A 19,263-nucleotide genomic window follows, 5' to 3' on the forward strand; every position below is an offset into this window, starting at 1 on the left:
AACCTATAGCTTCAGAACATTAAAAGGGTTTCACTTGCCTGGTGTTTACTAGTTGTTTTAAAGTTAAGTTTCTGGAAAAAATGGGTCACTAGGTAAAAATGAGAATTAGCCTGCTCAATTGTCTAGCATTCCCTACCGCAAAAATCCACATTGGTCTTATATTGATTTATAGTTTATTCATCTTAATTTAATATGCATATGATAACCATGTTACCTAAACACACAAACACTAATATTTATCAGAGGCAAATCCGACAAGTAACTATTTAGAAGTATTTATTTATTAAATGTATATTCCACCCTTCCTCCAAATAGGGGCCCAGGGTGGCATTTTTATGATAGAGAATGAGAAGCATACAATAGAAAGTGAGTGTCCCATCATTATCTGGTTTTATAAGAAATAAAATTCTAGAATCTCTTCTTGGAAACCAGGCCAGACATAAAAAGGGTTATTACTAACAATCTAGATCATAAGCCACCCTGGAACAAAAACAAAGAAGCAAGAAAAACAATTTCCATGCAGCAAAGTAGCTAGATGATGACACTTTGGATAAGATACTGGAATATTATTTGATACTTTACCATATTACAAAAAAGAAGCACTGTAAAAGTCATCAAAAGTTCAAGATAATTACTGGTTTCTATCCAGGTACATGCACTCACCCATCAGACTCACCCCAGCAAATCTTTTTAAGAGACCATCTCTGTTTTATTTTAGCAAACTTTAAAATCTCTTCGTAATAGCAAAAAGCTCAATCAGCCAATTTGCGTGTGAGAGAAAAGTTACAGACTTCTATATCCCCAAAACAATGTGTGGAGACACCAGAATAAGTTCAGCTATCAATTTCTCCCCTTATTAACTAGTACAAACAACTCATTTGGTGTCTTTAAAATGAGTTCTTGAGAAGAGAGCTGCAGCTGAAGACTACCTTTTCTTCCCATGCTCAGGTGACTGCTTCACACATTATAAAAATCCACATGGAAGACCAATTCCATACAGGAATTAATGTGAAATTAGCATGCAAAACATGAAGCAATTACATATGGAGGTTTTGGGCAGGGCCGGTTCCAAGGGGCGGCCAGGTGGGGCACTGGCCCGAGGGCCCCTGAGGCTACAGGAGCCCCTGAGGGGCCCCTCTGCTCCTCTTCCACAATTCACAGCAGGATCGCTGCCGTGGATCGCACGGCGAGAGCTTCGGTGCTCCGCCATTCCCTTCCTTAACTTACTTTGTTCTGCAGTTGCTCACGCAGTGGTGCCCTTAAGAAAGATGGTGGCTGAGGTTTTCCTAAGAGGCTGAAGCCTCTGCCGCCATCTTCGCTGATGGCACGCAAGCATGCTGCCCGCTCGCATCCCTGCCATGAATCAAGATGGCGGCAGAGGCTTCAGCTCCTTAGGGAAACCTCAGCCACCATCTTTCTTAAGGGCACCGCTGCATGCACAACCGCAGAACAAGGTAAGCTAAGCAAGGGAATGGCAGAGCCCCGAAGCTCTCGCCACACGCGAATCGCGGAAGGGGTGCGCTGGGGCCTGGGGCAGACTTTTGCCCAAGGGCTCCAGCGTGTCTGGGGCTGGCCCTGGGCGTGCGCATGCGTGTATGTGTGCACATGCACATGCACGCCAGGGCAAGCTGGTGCCCAAGGGCCCTGGCATGTCTGGCGCTGGCCCTGGTTTTGGGGCACACCAGACTGCAATAACTGACCACAACTGCCCTGTGCAAGTATTAGGGATGAGTGAGAATTTTGAGTCAGTTTGCATTTTAAGCTGAATCTATAGAATTCATACTTTCTGAAACAATATGTGAACCAAAACACAGCCATCCTTCAAAATATGCACTTACTTGAATGTTGCGATGTAGTTTGCCAACCAATCTTTACAAAAATGCATATGTTAGGAGAAAATGCATGAAAATGAATATATGAGTGAAAACATGCAAAAAGTGTATTATATGATGAGAAATGCCTTGCAAAATGTGTACATTAGTCAAAACTGCCTACAAAAATGTGTTTATTAGGAGAAATTCATGCTGGCAAATTTTCATAAGGATTTTTTTTAAAAAAAATCGCAAATTGCTGCAGAAATGTGAATTAAAGATAAGAAAAATGAGAAACCAAGAGAACATATATTTCCATCTCTAGCAAGTATACATATACATTTCCATATATACATAACCACTAGTGTCTGGTTTGGTGGGACAGAGATGCAGAGCTGCCTTCCTGACACTGGCATTACTGCAAATTACCTGGACAACACTGGGGTGGGATAGGCATCCATGCAGTGCTACTGTCAGCACAGCCTTGCCCCATCATGGTCCAGGGAAACTCCAGTGACCCCAGTGTTATGAGGATAGTTCCGCCCCAGCATATCAGCCACTACTGATAACCACATATACATATAAATTTCACATTAATCCTACACAGAAGAGTTGTGTGGAATTCTGAAGCCCTATCCCAATAACTGAAAATCCAACTTTGTCCCCCTTCTGAGGTTCAAGATCCTGAATTCTATACCCAGTACAAAATAATGTCTTTGTGTGTATTCTGTGACTGGGCAAGCACAGAACACATGCAGCCCTACTCCATTTTTATTAGTTACTTACAACTGATATGGAAACTACAACCATTTCTATCTCATCCAGTCCTAGAACCTATCATTCAGGTGGTTGTAATTTCAAAAATAGACTACTGTATTGTTCTTTGGGGGTTACCATAAAAAAGTGATCAAAAACTTCAACTAATGAGGAAATCAATGATTCTTCCCTTAATGGTGAACCAGTCACAGCACACATATTATGCCTCTGAATACATAATCACAGATGCTGGTTTTCACTTACATAAGTTTTTAAATTCTACTAATCTGAAGAACTATCGCCTCAGCGCTTGTGATCTTCTAGAGCTGCTCCTTAGGCCTGTGTACGCACTAACCCACTTATAGTGGATACATGTAGTTTTTCTCAATCTGGAATTGTTCATGCTTGTTCTCAACATGCTGCTTTCAATCTAGATTGATTCTACATCCTGCTGTCCCTAATGGTGGGTGTGGTTCCTTGATACACATTTGAAAACCCTCCCCTTGATTAGGTTATCCACACCTTTTCCTCCCTGTGCATGCCCCATGTGAATGAAGGAGGACATAGTGATTGAGATCTTGGTATACCCCCACCCACAATGTCATTGGACAGGTGTTGATACACCCACCATTGCCATGACTGCCTACATCTTTTTCATTTGTTTTCAAATGGACACACTGCAGGCTAATGCAGAATCAATCTGCAATGAGCTTTTATTTTCAGAAAGAAACCAGTTTGTCAAACACTTTTCAGGGGCATAAAGTTACAACAGATATAGATTGTGTGTGGACTATGTAGAAGAAACAAGTGCTCAGTCTCCAATGATTCTAGAATAAAGCGTGTATGCAACCTAGGACACGTCACACATTTCACTTTTGTATACTTGAATAGGAAAAGTATAAACAAGACAACCTTGTATATTATACAGATGCAATAATCAGAAAACTTGGCTACAATCAGGAGTGGGGAACCTGTGGCCCTCCAGATGTTGTAGGACATTAACTTTCATCAACCCCAGCATGGCTAATGGTCATGGATGATGGGAGCTGTAGTCCAGCAACAACTGGAGGACACAGCTTCCCCACTTCTGTGATGGAGAGAGATTGGAAAGAGGGGAGACTCTGTGGTTGAAGAAATAAACCCAGTAGGCTTGTGCCCAACAAGTTCTTTGATCTCAGCCACAGTATATTAGCATACTTTGCAATAAATTTTAGTAACTTAAAAACCAAACATAGCACTGTTAAAACACCACTAACCATAAAATTCTTCATTCTAAACTTGCCTGCAGCACCCCCCCCCCGTTCATTATACTTTGGATGGAAAGGAGTCCGTGTATACTCTACAAATTCCTCATGCTTTACAAATCTGCAGATATGTTTAGCTGGGAAATGTTTAAAAAAAGAGAGCCAAACTCTAAAAAAACAAGGTTTCGAAACAGTTTTCTATTTTCTTCACTTGCAAGGGACACATGTGGTCTTTTACGCTTTTTAAATTTTTTAAAAAAGAAATGAAGCAAGACTTAAGATTAAGTTATGTTTACAAGGAAAAACAAAATCCCTCAGGGCAAATGTTATGATGTGTTGTGCACAGCTTCAACTGAGTTCCCCACCCAATAAGCACATGTGCAGCAGATGGTAGACATTCACATGCATCAGGTAATATATGCCACCTTTTAAAAATGTCTGGTTGTTGATGCATTGCTGATATTTTTACAAAATAACCAAAAAATAACCAACTGCCAAATGGAGTCATAAAACCTTATGGTTTTATATTGTGCATATTCAAAAACAGATAATAGTCACAGACTGTGCTGAACATAACGATTAATATGCTTTGACTATAGTAGTATCCAGAGTTGCAACGAGTCCAAATATCATTTTACTTGTAAACTCAGATAAATGCACAAATTTCACATTAGAAAATTTGATTTGCATAAATCAGCCATCTTTACTCTAGAGCAGCCTTTCCCAACCAGTGTGCCTCCAGATGTTGTTGGACCACAACTCCCATCAGCCTCAGCCAGCATTGCCAATGGTCAGGAAAGATGGGAATTGTGGTCCAACAACATCTGGAGGCACACTGGTTGGGAAAGGCTGCTCTAGAGCCTAAGCTAGGGCAGATGCGTCATTACAATTAGTGAAAACAGCCAACTAAACTCTTCAAAGAACTATGTATAGCAATCTCTTTCTGCAAAGAAGAGTCTCTGGAATACATTCACAGACACTCACACTTCTGCAAAGACTACATGCTATATATGCTTATAAATGGCCAACATTCCTGGAAGCTGTTGAGGAAGCTTTTCTGTCAAAGGTTATTGACAAGAAAGTAGGATTCTAGGACAATATGCACACCCTGTTGTGATGTCCTTTCCTAGTATTCTTTTATTCATTCCCATCACCCTGACCCCTTTTCATCTTCACTGAATCTGGCTTTCCTCATTATTTTGACTTAGGGAGGTGTCTTATGCCCCAGCAAACTATGGGCAAGATCCAGTGGATGCAATGGGACATTTAGCCTTCTGGATCAGATTTTGGGGCGTGCAAGAGGCTGCAGTGGGGGAGGAGAGGAAGGGTAAATCTTGCTTGTGCAAGGAAAAGTCTGTGGTGCAAGTGGGACACCACAATTGGATATCACCCGATTTGTCCACCCAGCCCAGTATTGTCTACTCTGACCTGTAAAGGCTCTTGAGGATCACAGTCAGCTGCTACCCAATCCTTTTAATTGGAAAAGCCAAGGATGGAACCTGAGGCATATGTTCTACCACCGAGGTATGGTAAAAGCCCTAGTTTAGTGCTCAGTCAAAACACAATAAAAAATTAACTAACACAAGGCATCAATTGTTAAGCCAAGCTGAATTTAAAAATTGTGTCTTGATAGTGATTTGGCTACATTGTTAGACTAACAAAGAGTTGCTGAAAAGTTTATACCAAAAGCAGCAAATCCATTTTTTTAACTGAGCATGCACTCCTTCCCCCTACCTTTTAAAATCACTTTTAAAATATTTTTAATTTATTTTCAAGAGGTAAAATAAACTGGAACTGTGAGGTCACAGTTCACAATATCTGGTACATTATCAAGGCTATCAAGGAACTGCTTCTCTGCGTTTACTTCAGATAGTCCAATTTAATTGCACAATGACCCCAGAGTATCCTTCCTTAAGAGTCCATGTGTCAATGGTGGCTGGCAGTCATGTTCTTTCTTTGTTATATATGAAATAAAACAATTGTGAAAATTGTCCTCTGTTGTTTGATCTCTCACTGCTCTCACTTGTTTAATTAGTTTTTCTATTAGGGCTATTGACAAAATTTGTTGATACCAGTCCTCAAATAAACATATGTGCCTTCCAGTTCTTGACTATGGTAAGTTTACACAAAAGAAAATAAAAATGTTTTCCTTACATGTATTCACACTGTTTATTTTATACTGTGGAAAATTTATGTTTATGTAATTTATAATTGTAACTTAACTCTGTTCTATGGTAAGCTTGGCCACTATAAATAACAAGGCAAGCAAACTTTTATGAAGTACATCTTTCCCCTCTCCATCATATATGGAAAGAAAGGTGATTAAAATCATGCGGTGTTGTTTGATGAATCTGTTTCCTGAATCAGTACAATTCCTCCTGAGCGATAATAATGGTTACGTGACATACAAAGTGACTCTTTTTGCTCTTGCTGCGAAAAAGATTAGAAAGAAAGAACTAGATAAAATTGCTACAATTGTTTGGGAGATTCAGAGTCTTAAACTGAGCTCGCTGATGGTAACTCTGAAATTCTTGTATTTTATCGGTTGCAACAATTTGTTCTCTGTATACTTTTACATAGCTCTGTATGTTTTTATGTTTTTAATGTATTTGTCATGGCCTTTGGCTAGTACAATAAATTGAATTGATTGAATCTGTTTCCTTGAAAATTGTATCTCAAAATTCTTGAATTAATGGGCAGATCCACAACATATGAAATATGTTTCTCTCCACCCCCGCCCCAGCACTCAGTCAGGATTGCATGTTCTAGTAAATTTTGCTCATGGTGTGAGGGGACAGGTACCATCATCTATGCATAACATTCAATGAAATTTCTCTCATTCTAGCTGGAGTGGGGAGCTTTCATGGCATAGTGGGCAAACCACATGATTATGTCCCAAGGCCTCTCCCCTGCTATCAACTTCAGCTTTAAGGTCCAAAGGACCCTCTCTATGTCTTGGATTGTTAGATTTAAGACAGGAAATAAGCTCTTTAACCACTCCACAAAGAAGAAAAGTCTTGTTTTTCCAATAATTCCTGGATCTCTCTCACATGAATATTTTGGTCGCAGCTACAATCCTCCAGACAGAGTCAGATATTAACTTGTGAGTACAAAAGGGCTTTAATGGCCAGCTTGGTTCAGGCCCACATTTGTCTCTTTGTTAACCACGGCTGTAACGTCTGCCAATTTAGTGGACATTCCTGCTAGTTCCTCTTTTATGGGTTGTATTGCAATGGACCACCCTCAGATAGTTCCTGCTGAAATTTCTACATCTTTCTTACCAAGACATGCTACTTTGGGCCCTATTGTAGGTCCACTGTCGTTGTCTTCAGCTCCTGAGTTTGAGTGCATCTCTCAGACCTCAGAATATGTTTTCAGGTGTCTTTCTTTCACACTCTAAAACCCCTGGCTCATGTCCAGTAGGATGCTCCATTCTCAGAGGCTGTTGCTTGATATAGATTCAAGTTTTCTACCATTTCTGACCAGGTTGCAGAGAAAGTTTTGCGATAGCCCGCCATCTGAGTCAGATAACATCACCATCTCCTTCAGCATGTTCTCAATAGGAACCCACAGCCAATTCCAGCCCCTGATGAGTGTGTGTGTGTGTATGACAAGTCTTTTAAAATACCTACATATAAATTCCTAAGTTTTTTATTATATGAAAACTTTGAGCCTGGCTGCTGCCTACCTGGAACTTCAAAAACAAGGACGTTATCAAGCACTCGGCTGGCTAAAATACATGGGTTTGCACTTAAGACCTTTTCAGCCATCCTTTGCATGTGAAGAGCAAATAAAACCATTCATTCAACCTGTTTATACATAATAGCACATTTTATATTATTGGCAGAAGAAGCCCCTGAATCTTTGAAAAAAGTTGCCCAAACAGAAGAGAGATATCCAGTCATATTTGCACAAAAGAAGAAAACAGATACTGACCTGTACATTCATGCTGCAGCCCTTTACCATAGTATCCTTTTTCACAGATGCACTCAAACTGCCCCGTGTGGGTACCACATTTGCAGCTTGCCATGACATCACAGCAATTTTCACTCCCATCGCAAAGATAAGAGCAGTAAGATATGTCTTCTTGAATGTAACTACCAGAAGGCAAATCTGAAACCACACAGAGGGTTTGGGGGAGATGAGGGGGATTCCAAGCAAAGAAATAAACAAATTAGAGATAATGCTCATAACTATAGTGAAAATATTTTTTTAATTAGCAGAATTTTCATTTAGGGTGCAAAACTAAAACAAATCCTAAGGATTTTTTAAAAATTTAAGCCATGTTCCTTGCTCAAATCTTATTGAGACAAATCTTTAACTGGCTGCAAAGCAGGAATTTGGTGGCAGGGTAAGAAGAGGTCGATCAATTTTCCATTGATCCACTGATGCATTTCCTCCTCAGCCTTTAAGACCCTACGCCTGTGTGTTAATTTATATGAACCAAATCCACTGAGTAATTCTTCTATATAACCTCCTTTTTCTTCCTTCAGTTGTCCTTCTCCTGCTCTTCGGGTTTCTTGGAGTGCTGCTATGTCAATATTAAAATGTCTCAACTCCCTCACAATGATGGCAGTCCTGCGTTCAGGACGTTCACTGTCTGTATTGTCCAGTAATGTCCGTATATTCCATGTTCCAAAAATCAATTGTCTTTTGCGACCACTAAGTGGTGACCCCACTGGATGCAGTAATCCAGTCAGGGAGAGAGATGAGGCAGACTATGTTTAGGGCACCTTTTCTAGCCCCCTTCCCATACAGGGTGAGCAGAGTGGTTCCTGAATAGGACTGCTCAGTCATGGATATAGCTGCCGAACTACTCAACTGCCTCGATCCTTGAGTCAGGATGACTGAGTCTGTATCCACCACCCACATGCCAGTCCATGACTAGGGGCTTCCAGATTTCACAGTCCTGCCCCCAATGCCATTTGCCAAGGGACATTTGGTTTGGCTTGGTTTGGTTGGAAGATGCCTGTGCGTGAATTTGTTTTATGTGGGGAGATCGGCACATGATGATTAACACACAATCTTGACAGAAAAAGGCTTTGATCCAATGGCATGGATACCACAGTGACTGGAAGTCTTTTATCTGCTGCAGCCTTCATCCGCCTTCACAGCCGTTGTAATGTACACATAGTTATCCTCCGCCTGTTCTGCCGTTGAGGACTTTCTTGGATCGTTCTTTGTCTGGTTCCTCTCCCTTGACCTTACCGCCATGGGTGACCCTTCTGGGAGTGCATGACTCCCGACGGCATCGCTCACAGGGTTCACTGGAACATGCAAGCCCACTCACAAGGTGACGATCCAGCGAGGGGGCTCCATGTGCAAACAACCCCAGAACATGCAGAGGTCAAGGGCAGGGCTAGCAGATGTGATTTTGATTTTCTCACACTCATCACATTCTTTTCTACACAGTCTCCATCATGCTTCTGATCAACACCAGGAGGAAGGGCGTGATAATCTTAATAAATAAATATCAATCAATCAATCAATTGCTTTATTTGCGTTTAGCCATAGGCCATTGATTGATTGATTGATAATAAATAAATAAAAACCACAAATAAATAAATAAATAGTCCTTAGGCGGCAGAGGGAGAAGATACACTTTTGGAAATAAATTGGAGGCTTTCCTCCCCATGACTTTGCTAATCTGGGAAGAAAGGTTCCTGGAAGATCAGGAGGCAGCATTCTCTCCTCTCCTTTGATCTTCAGGAAACAATACCTGAGATCCCAGAGACAGCATTCCAGAGAGATAGAGACAGTGTTTACCCCCCCCATCCATTGCAGCACTGCAATGGGAGAAGTGGAAATGCCGTCCTTGGCTCTTCAGAGGTCATTCTCTGACAAGCAGGAGGCATTTCCACTCCTCCCCACTGCAGTGCTTCAATGGGTGAGGGGTGAACACTGTCTCTGTCTCTCTGGAATGCTGTCTAAGGGATCTCAGGAGCTCCCTGAAGATCAAGGGAGAGGTTGATGCAGGCTTTGCAGGCCAGATGCAGATCACACATTTACCACTCCTGTTTTAATAAAAAAAAACAAAACTAAGAACTTTTCCAGTGTTGATCAGAAGCACTGTGGAGATGGTATGTGACACGAGGGGGACACTAACTCTGTCTCTCTAAAATGCTGTCTCAGAGAGAGAGAGAGAGAGTGGTGTGTGTGTGAGTGTGACAGAGAGGGAGAGAGGTGCCCTTGCATGTGCATGTGTAAGTGAATGTATGTGTATGACTGCATGTGTGTATGTATGTGTGATAAAAAAGAGGTTACTGTGTGCCTGTATGTGTGTTGATTTTGTATGTGTAGTGAATGTATGTGTGCAGAAGTGGCTCACTGAATGGGGTGGTGCCGCTACACTAGCTCCTCGGCAGGTAGGTCACAGTTGCTTACTTGGAGGGAGATGGGTGAGGCAGTTGGTGCAGTGTAAATGTACTGGCAGAGCCAATCTGGTGCTCCTGTAGGTGCATTTGCACCACACTAACCTTCTCACCAGCTCACCCAACCCCCTCTCTCTCCCAGTAAGCAACAATGAGCCATCTGCCAGGAAATTAGTCTAGTGACACACACCTGCACAAATGTGCATTGGTCACACCCAGTGCTGGAATGTGGCCCTCAGAATGGTGCTTGACCATCAATATGGACCTCGGACCAAAAGAAGTTAGGCATCCCAGACTTAAAGCTACTCTTATTTTTAGAAGTGTCATGGCATTCACAAGTCTCACCCTTGTTTTTTGTTAGTTTGGATTTAGCTGTGCTGCATTTGTACATTCAAGAAGATGGTTTCCTTCAGTGCCTAGTTTTTTATTTAAACAGCTATTTGACTCAGGACCTCATGATGAATGTATAATTCAAATAAATAAAATTTCAATGCATTTTTTTAAATGACAGTATCTATAAAGGTCACAAATGTGTTCCATACAGAGCACGATGTTTTCTGTTTTATCAGAAAATAAATTAAACAAAAGACAGAACTGGAGGCAATACCTTCATGGAGGGCTCTGCGAGCTAAAGCCTCAAACTCTGCAAAACTGTGAAGCAAGTAGCAATGTTCCTCCTTTGGGTGAGAAGCCATGTCATTCAGCTCTCGGATGTTGCCTTGCCAGATCCCAAATGTGAAGATCTCTACACCGAATTCACGCAAAGATGCTGCAATGGGCCTGGGATCTCCTCCATTGGAATATCCATCCGTAATAAGGAATATCACCTTGGAAGCATTTGCACGGGAATGAAGTAGTATTTCCTAGAAGGAAAAAAAACATTTCAAGCCCAAGAACTAGCACTCTGATGACCTACTCATGGTCTTTTCAGCCAGGGTACATTCCCTTTTACTTAGACCATTTAGCTTTTGCAGGACCACCCAGGATTAACACCGCAAGATCAACAATCTTTCAGCAGACAGTGTAGTTAAAAAAAGCCAAGTACTACTGACTCACACTTTGCACACTCAGATTCAACCACAATACATATGCTATGAGTTCATCAACTAGTCTTACAGACAGCTTATAATGAGAAGCAAAGGCACACATTGATAAAAAGAAAACGCAGGCACAATATTCTGACATTCACCATTCAGTGGAGTACAAATCAGTACTTCAGTACTTCAAAAGCTCTAACTTGTAAATGTTGCAATAGATGATATAAGAGCATCACAGTAGGCTACCCAGTGGTATCAAATGAAGTCGATTACATTAGTTTAGTTAAATTAGTTAATTAATAGAGTTAGATCTGCCCTTTGAACAACTGCACTGTATTATGGGGTAACTAGATTTAATACAACTATGATTGACATATGTATGTGGAAAAAATCTGGGGAACATACATATGTAAAACCAAAACATTAGCAGAGAGTGCAGATAAACTAAGCTCTGTCCCCTTCGCAAGTTGGAGGGCAAACCTTTGAAATGGGGAGCTTCCTGTACTTGTGGAGGCTTCCTGTGCTATTTAGAACCCAGATCTAAATTGTGCACAGAACCTTCATGAGTTGCTTTCAGAAGTTTGCCCTCCAGCTCATGGAGGGTGACTGAGTTAGCTTGCTCGTCCCCATTCTCTCCACTTGTTCATTGGAGTGTACAGACAAGTAGAATTCTTGAAGAGGGCTGCACGCACAAATACTTTTGTCCCATCTGAGTTCATTTCCAGTGATGGCACTCAGCTGTGGAGAAAAGCACTGGGAAGTCAGAATGTGGGGCAATAATGCCATGAGGAAGGGAAGAATTCCACCCCTTCTGATTGTACACCCTTTCTGCTGTAAAAATCAGGCCACCTCCTGCTCCCAGACAGACCTAGGTTTAAACATAGTTCTGCTTGTCTGCTTTGGCCCCAACTCTAAACTCCTCCAAAATCTAACACACAGCGTCACTTTATCCTAAAATTTGCCCAGAAGTCAACTTTAGGAGTAACTTGTGGGCAACCTTGCTGTTGGATCATCAGCTATGCCGCCTAACAAGATTGGCCTCAGAAGACCTTCTCTCTATCCCACCAGTCTAAACAGCTAGACTGGGGAGGACTAGAGAGAGGGCTTTTTCAATTGTGGCCCCCACCCTATGGAACTCCCTTCCAAATGATCTCCGCCAGGCCCCCTCTACAATGAGTTTCCGCCGGGCCGTGAAGACCTGGCTCTTCAGGCAGGCCTTTGGGGTGGGTTAGATTTTATCATTATCGCTTTTAGATTTTAATGTTATTGTATTGGTGTGTCATTTTGTGTTATTTTGTTCATTTTGTACGTCGCCCAGAGTGGCTGGATGGCCAGCCAGATGGGCGACTAAGAAATCCAATCAATTCAATTCAATTCAATTAATTAATGGATCAAACTATTCCTATCACAAGCAATGGAGATTACATATATGTCCTATATGTTTAAACTTTCAGGTCCTACATTTTTAAACTTTCAGGTCATGTTCACATGTTTAGTTACTTCCTCAGCAGAAAATTCCAATTTAGCTCCAGCTGTAGAAGAGTCAGACAGTCCTGGCATGTCTCCACAGGCTCCAAATAATGGACCCACAAGGTGGATGGGGGTGTGGGCGTTGAAGGAAAACAACAGACTGTGGTTTCATTCCAAGAATTGCAATATTGCAGCTGAAACCACTGTGTCCAAAACATATAAAGCAGATGCATGGGCTTGGGTGTGATGAATGTCTTCTAACATTCATTAAACAAGTTTGATATTGCACTATGAAAAGGTCACAAGAAGTACAGAATAATATACGTTTTTAGTTATTCCTTTTTGTTATACCAGAGAGCCCTATACTTGCCAATAAATCTGAATAGATTCTATATTCTATATAGTTTTACTTTCCAAGGAAAAGAACTAATGCAAATACTGAGCAGCCTCTGTACTTAGACCGCTATTCTTTGATGCACGTGAACAAGAATTCTCAACCACGTGTGTGCTACTTGCCCTCACGGGACAGAAAAAGTAATCAATGAAGTAAGATGCATCACATTTACTCCCATAGCCACCCAATCTGCCCCAGAAAGAACTGAGCTTTAAAACGGGAATGAGGAATCTCCAGATGTTGGACTACAGATCCCATCACCCGACCATTAGTTATGCTAGTTGCAGTCCAAGTACATCTGGAGGGCAACAGGTCTCCCACCCCTGCTTTAAAATGTAGTCATACAGATATGACATTCAAGCAACTTGAATTAATAAAGCAACTTAAAAGTGACATTGCCTAGCAAGCCTGCAGTCCAAAATTACGTCTGATCTCAGAAATTAAAATAGAAACAATATTTTTTAAAAAACAGAACATACAAATTATTATCCGGTTAGCTATACTATTTTTGCATATAACCTGCTTTTCTAAATACTATTTGAAGTGGCTGACACTAAGGTCTGAATATAAAATCTCAAACATTGATCAAGCAATAGCTTACATCACATCAATTCTGTTAAGGACCAAGACGGTGGGAGGAGCCTAGTCCAGTTAAAGCACAGGCCTAATGATGCTGGTGTTGTTCCTGGCCTGGGTCTGTGCTTCTTTCAGAAGTTCTCTCAGGTGGACTGGCAGCCCATGCTCTTAGGCCCAAGATGGAGGAAGGGGTTCTGGCTTTACTGAGGCAGCTAGCCAATTTTCTTAGGCCCATGATGATGGGAGGAGCCAAGCTCAGCTATGGCACAGAATTGTTACTCCTAGTCTGGTTCTCCTTCAGCTGAGCAGCTACTCCAGCTTTTTTTGCATATGGCAAGGGGAAAGAAACAATGGATGCAGCAGTTCTGGAGTAGAAGAAAACCATTTCCATTGAAAGAATGAACACTCGCTTCCTAGCACTGCTCTATGCCATTTGCTATCATGCAATTTTATTATCCCTAGATTTGCTAGGTATCTGTTACATTGAATAAAGAATCAATAAAGAATCTTTAAAATCAATGAACAATGTAGGAGCTGTCTAAGGTTTGTCATAATATGGGCTGTCCAGTACAACAAAATGGATGTTTAATAAAAATGCAGTGGATTATACACTTTGCATACTTCACTCTAGCAAAGACATACTTCCTAAGTACCGTGGAATTGTCCGTGCCTGCCACTAACATGGACAGCATTCCACATTCAGTTAATCCCATTTGACATCCTGGTAGCTGTGCCAGTACTACAGTATGCCCTATCTATAAATATATTTATATCCCATTTCTTTAAAGTATCAGATTACATGGCTTGGGACCACAATACCTGGTGGAACGCCTCTCCCGATATGAACCCACCCGTACACTACGCTCAAGATCAACATCCAAGGCCCTCCTCCAGGTGCCTACTCCAAGGGAAGCTTGGAGGATGGCAACAAGGGCCTTCTCAGTGGTGGCCCCCAAATTATGGAATGATTTTCCTGACGAGGTGCGCCTGGCGCCCACACTGTTATCTTTTCGGTACCAGGTCAAGACTTTCCTCTTCTCCCAGGCATTTTAGCATGTGTTTCTAAATTGTTTTAAATTTTTAAATTGTGTTTTAAATTGTGTTTTAAAAGATGTGTTTTAAATTTGTATATTTGTTTTTAATGTTTTTCATTACTGTAAACCGCCCAGAGAGCTTCGGCTATGGGGCGGTATATAAATACAATAAATAAATAAATAAATACAATATAATAATTATAATTCTCACTGTCTTTCTTATATCTCACATTCCTGATTGTTACCCTACTCTTTACCAGTCCATGCTCCCTCTCTATATGTCTTGTGAACCTCAAAGAGTCAGTTTCCTATAATTGCAGCTACTGGCAACATGAATAAGATGATCTGGCAACAATTCTTTATACAGCACCAACAATGCAGATGGAGCTTTACCGTGTTTCATAACAACAACAACTACTACAATTCCCCAGATAGGGTCTTAGACACACAGAGCTTACACCCTAAATGTTGACAGTGGGGACGTTAAGAGAGGAAGGAGAAGGGACCAATGACAAATATGAGCCAGTGCAGACACATTTTTGCTGTACCAATAGGTTTTGTGTTGTTATCTAATAAGGCTGCCTTTCCTAGAAACAACTCCAAGGACCTGAGAAACTCAAACTAGAACAGCTTTATTTATGTCTCCCTCTTTTCCTTTTGCTCCTCTCTCCTCTCTCAAGTACTTCCCCTTGATCCAGGAATTAAATGCACATCACCCTCCTTTTCTTTTAAGTTCTAATTTGGTTCCTCTCCTTTGGCACCTTCCAGATTTACAAATCCATCTGCTGTGGGGGCCTAACTTCCCAAACACTCCTGGTTCAGTATGATGGTGTTGGAGATTCCAGTTCACAAGGTCTCTATGGTTCTTCCTCATGCAGTTGACCATGTACCAATGGATGAGTCTCCTCATCCTCTGACAGTGGACTATGCTGTAGCCTGGCTTCATGAGACTCAGGGGGAATGTTTCTATAGGAACTTGCCAAATAGAAGCTGTACCTTCTAAGCTTACCCTTTGGGATAACTACCCAATATGTTCTTGGAGTATGAGCCTTTTCAGTTACCTTCCCCCAGTTTCTTTTATCACAAACCCAAACTACTTCACCAGGCTCAATTTCATCATGGGGTTGGACTTCATGGCAGTTATCATAGATCTTTTTTGTCTCTGCCTTCTTTCCCAGTTAGTCAGTTTCCTCCATATCCACCTGTTGGGGAAGCAACTGCTGTGGAACCATTGGTAACATTCTGATAAGGTGGCTCATAAGCAACTCTGATGAGCTGCATCCATTTGTGAGAGAACAGGTCCTATATTCGATCTGTGGCTTACATGGGTCAGCATTCTTTTTCAATTGCATCTTTACTATTTTAACAGCTGCTTCCACAAACCCATTGCTTTGAGGGAACCTGGGATTAGATGTCTAGTGCTGAAACCCATATTCTTCCACAAATCTCTGGAATTCTGAAGTCTTAAGAGGGAAAAACTGAGGTCTATTGTCACTCCTGACCAGCTCTGGGACCCCATTTCTGGCAAATATGTACTTGCAATGTTGGATAATTGTATGGGAATTCAGAGTGGATAAATTGTCTATTTCAGGGAACTGGGAATAATAGTTTGTGAGCAGAAGGTATCAGTTTCCTGGCAATGAAACAGATCCAGTGCAACTTTTTGCCAGGGCCTCTTGGGAAATTCCAAGGGCATCAATGGTTCATGGCAGGTGCCACCCTCCTGAATGCAAACCTGGCATCTCTTCACCATCTCTTCTATTTTTGTTGAGAGTCCTGACCACCAAACTGATTCCCTTGCCAAGCCTCACACTTAACTATACCCTGATGTCCAGTATGGATTCTGGAAAGGATTTCTTCTCGCAACTTCATTGGGATGACCAGGCAAGCCCCCCTCATTAACAGTCCATCTTGAACAGTAATATCATTGCACACCTGCCAGATTTTCAGATACTCCCAGTCAAGTAAGCATTTCTCTGGCCATCCCTCTGCACTGTACTGTGCAATCTCACACAAAATCTAATAAATACCTTTTTTAAGTAATAAAATGGGATCAGTCTGTTGGGCCTTCCAGGTTTCCTGCAAGAGTGTGTCTGAGGTTGGAAGGCCTGCCACAATGGACTGGATATATTCCACAACTTCCTGTTCTAGTTCCCCATTTCCACATTCCACCAGAGGATGTCTAGAAAGTGCATCTGCAACAGTCAATTCCTTCCCTGGTACATAAGTAATATCAAAGGTGTATCTCATCATTCTCATCCAGAACCTTTGTAACTAAGGGATCAGATCACCCAATCTCTTAGTAGTGAAACTGGGAACAAGGGGTTTGTAGTCTGTCTCAACCATTAAATGTAGTCCTGTAACAAAGTCCAGTTGAGTTCATATGCCCAGGTGATGACCAAAGCCTTCTTTTCAATTTGAGCATATCATTTTTCTGATGCTGACAAGATCCTTGAAGCAAAGGCAACTGGACAGATGTCCCCATGGTCCTGGAATTGTAGCAGTACAGCTCCCAAGCCATAGGATGAAGCATGGGCAGAAACAACAGTTTTTTTTTCAAAGGGTCAAATGTCACTAAAACAAGCACTGTCATCAGGGCCTCTTTGATTGTTTCAAAGGATTATTCTTGACATGGGCTCCAGACAAACACACTGTCCACTTTTAACAGTTGATTAAGCGGGCCAGTAAGATCGGATAGGCAGAGCAAAAATCACCCCAAAAAGTTAACCATACCCAGAAATTGACGGACCTCTGTGGTAGACTTGGGAACTGGAATTTTCTAATTGCTGTGATCTTCTCAGGGTCTGGATGTATCCCATCACCATCAACAACATGCCCTAGGAAGCACACTTGTTGAACCCCGAACTCACATTTTTCATGGTTAAGAGTGACATTTGCCTCTGCCTGTTGCTGTAGGGCCTGTCGTAATCTTACATCATGTTGTTCCATAGCAATCCCAGTAATGCATGTGGCATAGCACTCCCTCAACGCCTGAAGAGATAGCTCATCCTCTTCTGAAAGTGCTCTAGAGCTGAGGTGATCCTGAAGGGCAGTTGCTTGAAGCAATATCACCCAAAAGAAGTCACAAATGTTGTTAATTTCATGGAATATTGTGCTAATGAGATTTGCCAAAATTCACTGTTTGTGTCCAGTTTAGAGACAAATTTTGCTTCCCCCAACTGCCCAAGGGTCTGTTTCACACTTGGAATTGGATGCAATTCTCTTTTCACACTTTTAATCAACTGGGTGAAGTCCACGCAAATGCGCACATCTCCACTGGGCTTCTTAATAACCACTACAGGAGCACACCAATCAGCGGGCTCATCAACTGGCTCAATAACTCCTGTTTCCATCATTTCCTCCAGTTTCTGCCTGACTTTGTCCAGAAGTGGAATGGGCACACGTTGTGGCACACTGACAGAAAAGGGTTTTGGATCCTCTTTCAGCTGGATCTCATATGGAGCGTTCATCAGACCCAGCCCCTGGAAAAGTGTGTGGTAGTCTGCATACAGGTTTATCCTTGATTTTGTGGTTGATACAACTTGTTCCAGGCATTTGACTAATCCTAAGTCTTGACATGCTCTGAGTCCCAACAAGGGACGTTCAAGTCCATTTACCACATAAATTATTTCTTTTCTGTGAGTGCCCTTACTCTGCAAAACAGTGCTGAACATTCCCACAGTTGTCAAGTCTTTTTTTGAAGGTCCACTAAGAGTTTTGTCAGATGCAAAGAGGCTTTCCTTGAACTTTGATTTAAATAGAGTTAATGGGATTGCTATAACATCTGCTCCTGGATCCAGTTTAAACTCTATAGTTGTCCATCGACCTTGATTTGTGCCATCCAGGTTTTAGTTCTGGTTGTGTGATGCTGTCAGGGACCCCAGGAAGCCAACTTGGTGTGTTGAAATTTGTCTCACAATTGAGTCTGCAAAACATGCCTTTGCAAAGTATCCCTTTTTATTGCAATTATGGCAATAGCTGGTCAATTGTCCTTTCTCTGTCTCTTCCCTTTACACCACAGGCATCTGTCCTCATGGCTTGGAGTACTAACCTTTTGGACTATCCCATGGGTCCTTCATTTGCTCCCTCTGGGTCTGAATTCTATCCACTTGATGGATGCTGTTGCCCCCATGGATGTCCAATTGCTGTTTCTTCACACTCTCCTGTTGCCTCACTATATTCACTGCTTTTTCCAGGGTTAGCCCCTCATCCAACTGTAAGCGTTCAGACAGTTTGAGATCTGTACTTCCACAACAATCCTGTCCCTGATCATTTCATGGTACAGCACGCCATATTCACAATGTTCGGCTAGTGAGTACAGAGAGGTAATAAAGTCATCAACAGGCTCTCCCTCCTTTTGCCCACATGAATTAAACTTAGCTCTCTCATATATTACGTTGAGTCTCACAACAAAATGCCTCCCAAATCTTCCCATCACGATGTCATATTTTTTAGATCATCTGGAATGAAAGCAGAATATAATCTGCTTGGTCTCCCATTAAGTAAATCAGGGTATTCATTTGCTGTTCTTCAGGTTTATTACAGTATTTAGTCCCGAGGCCATCCTGAA

General features: G+C 41.7%; 1 protein-coding gene across 2 annotated transcripts in view; it reads right to left on the minus strand.

The window, feature by feature from the left end:
• SVEP1 (sushi, von Willebrand factor type A, EGF and pentraxin domain containing 1) overlaps nucleotides 1–19,263 on the minus strand; it is a 187,626-nt gene that overhangs the window by 151,522 nt on the left and 16,841 nt on the right. For both annotated transcript variants that reach the window (XM_061631879.1, XM_061631871.1), the window contains exons 2-3: nucleotides 10,790–11,045; nucleotides 7,748–7,924 (exon numbers count right to left, since the gene is read on the minus strand). In XM_061631879.1, the coding sequence (XP_061487863.1) occupies nucleotides 7,748–7,924; nucleotides 10,790–11,045 (433 nt within the window). The remainder of the gene's footprint in view (nucleotides 1–7,747; nucleotides 7,925–10,789; nucleotides 11,046–19,263) is intronic.

This window comes from Rhineura floridana, chromosome 1 (assembly GCF_030035675.1).
Source record: "Rhineura floridana isolate rRhiFlo1 chromosome 1, rRhiFlo1.hap2, whole genome shotgun sequence".
Taxonomy (NCBI): Eukaryota; Metazoa; Chordata; class Lepidosauria; order Squamata; family Rhineuridae; genus Rhineura; species Rhineura floridana.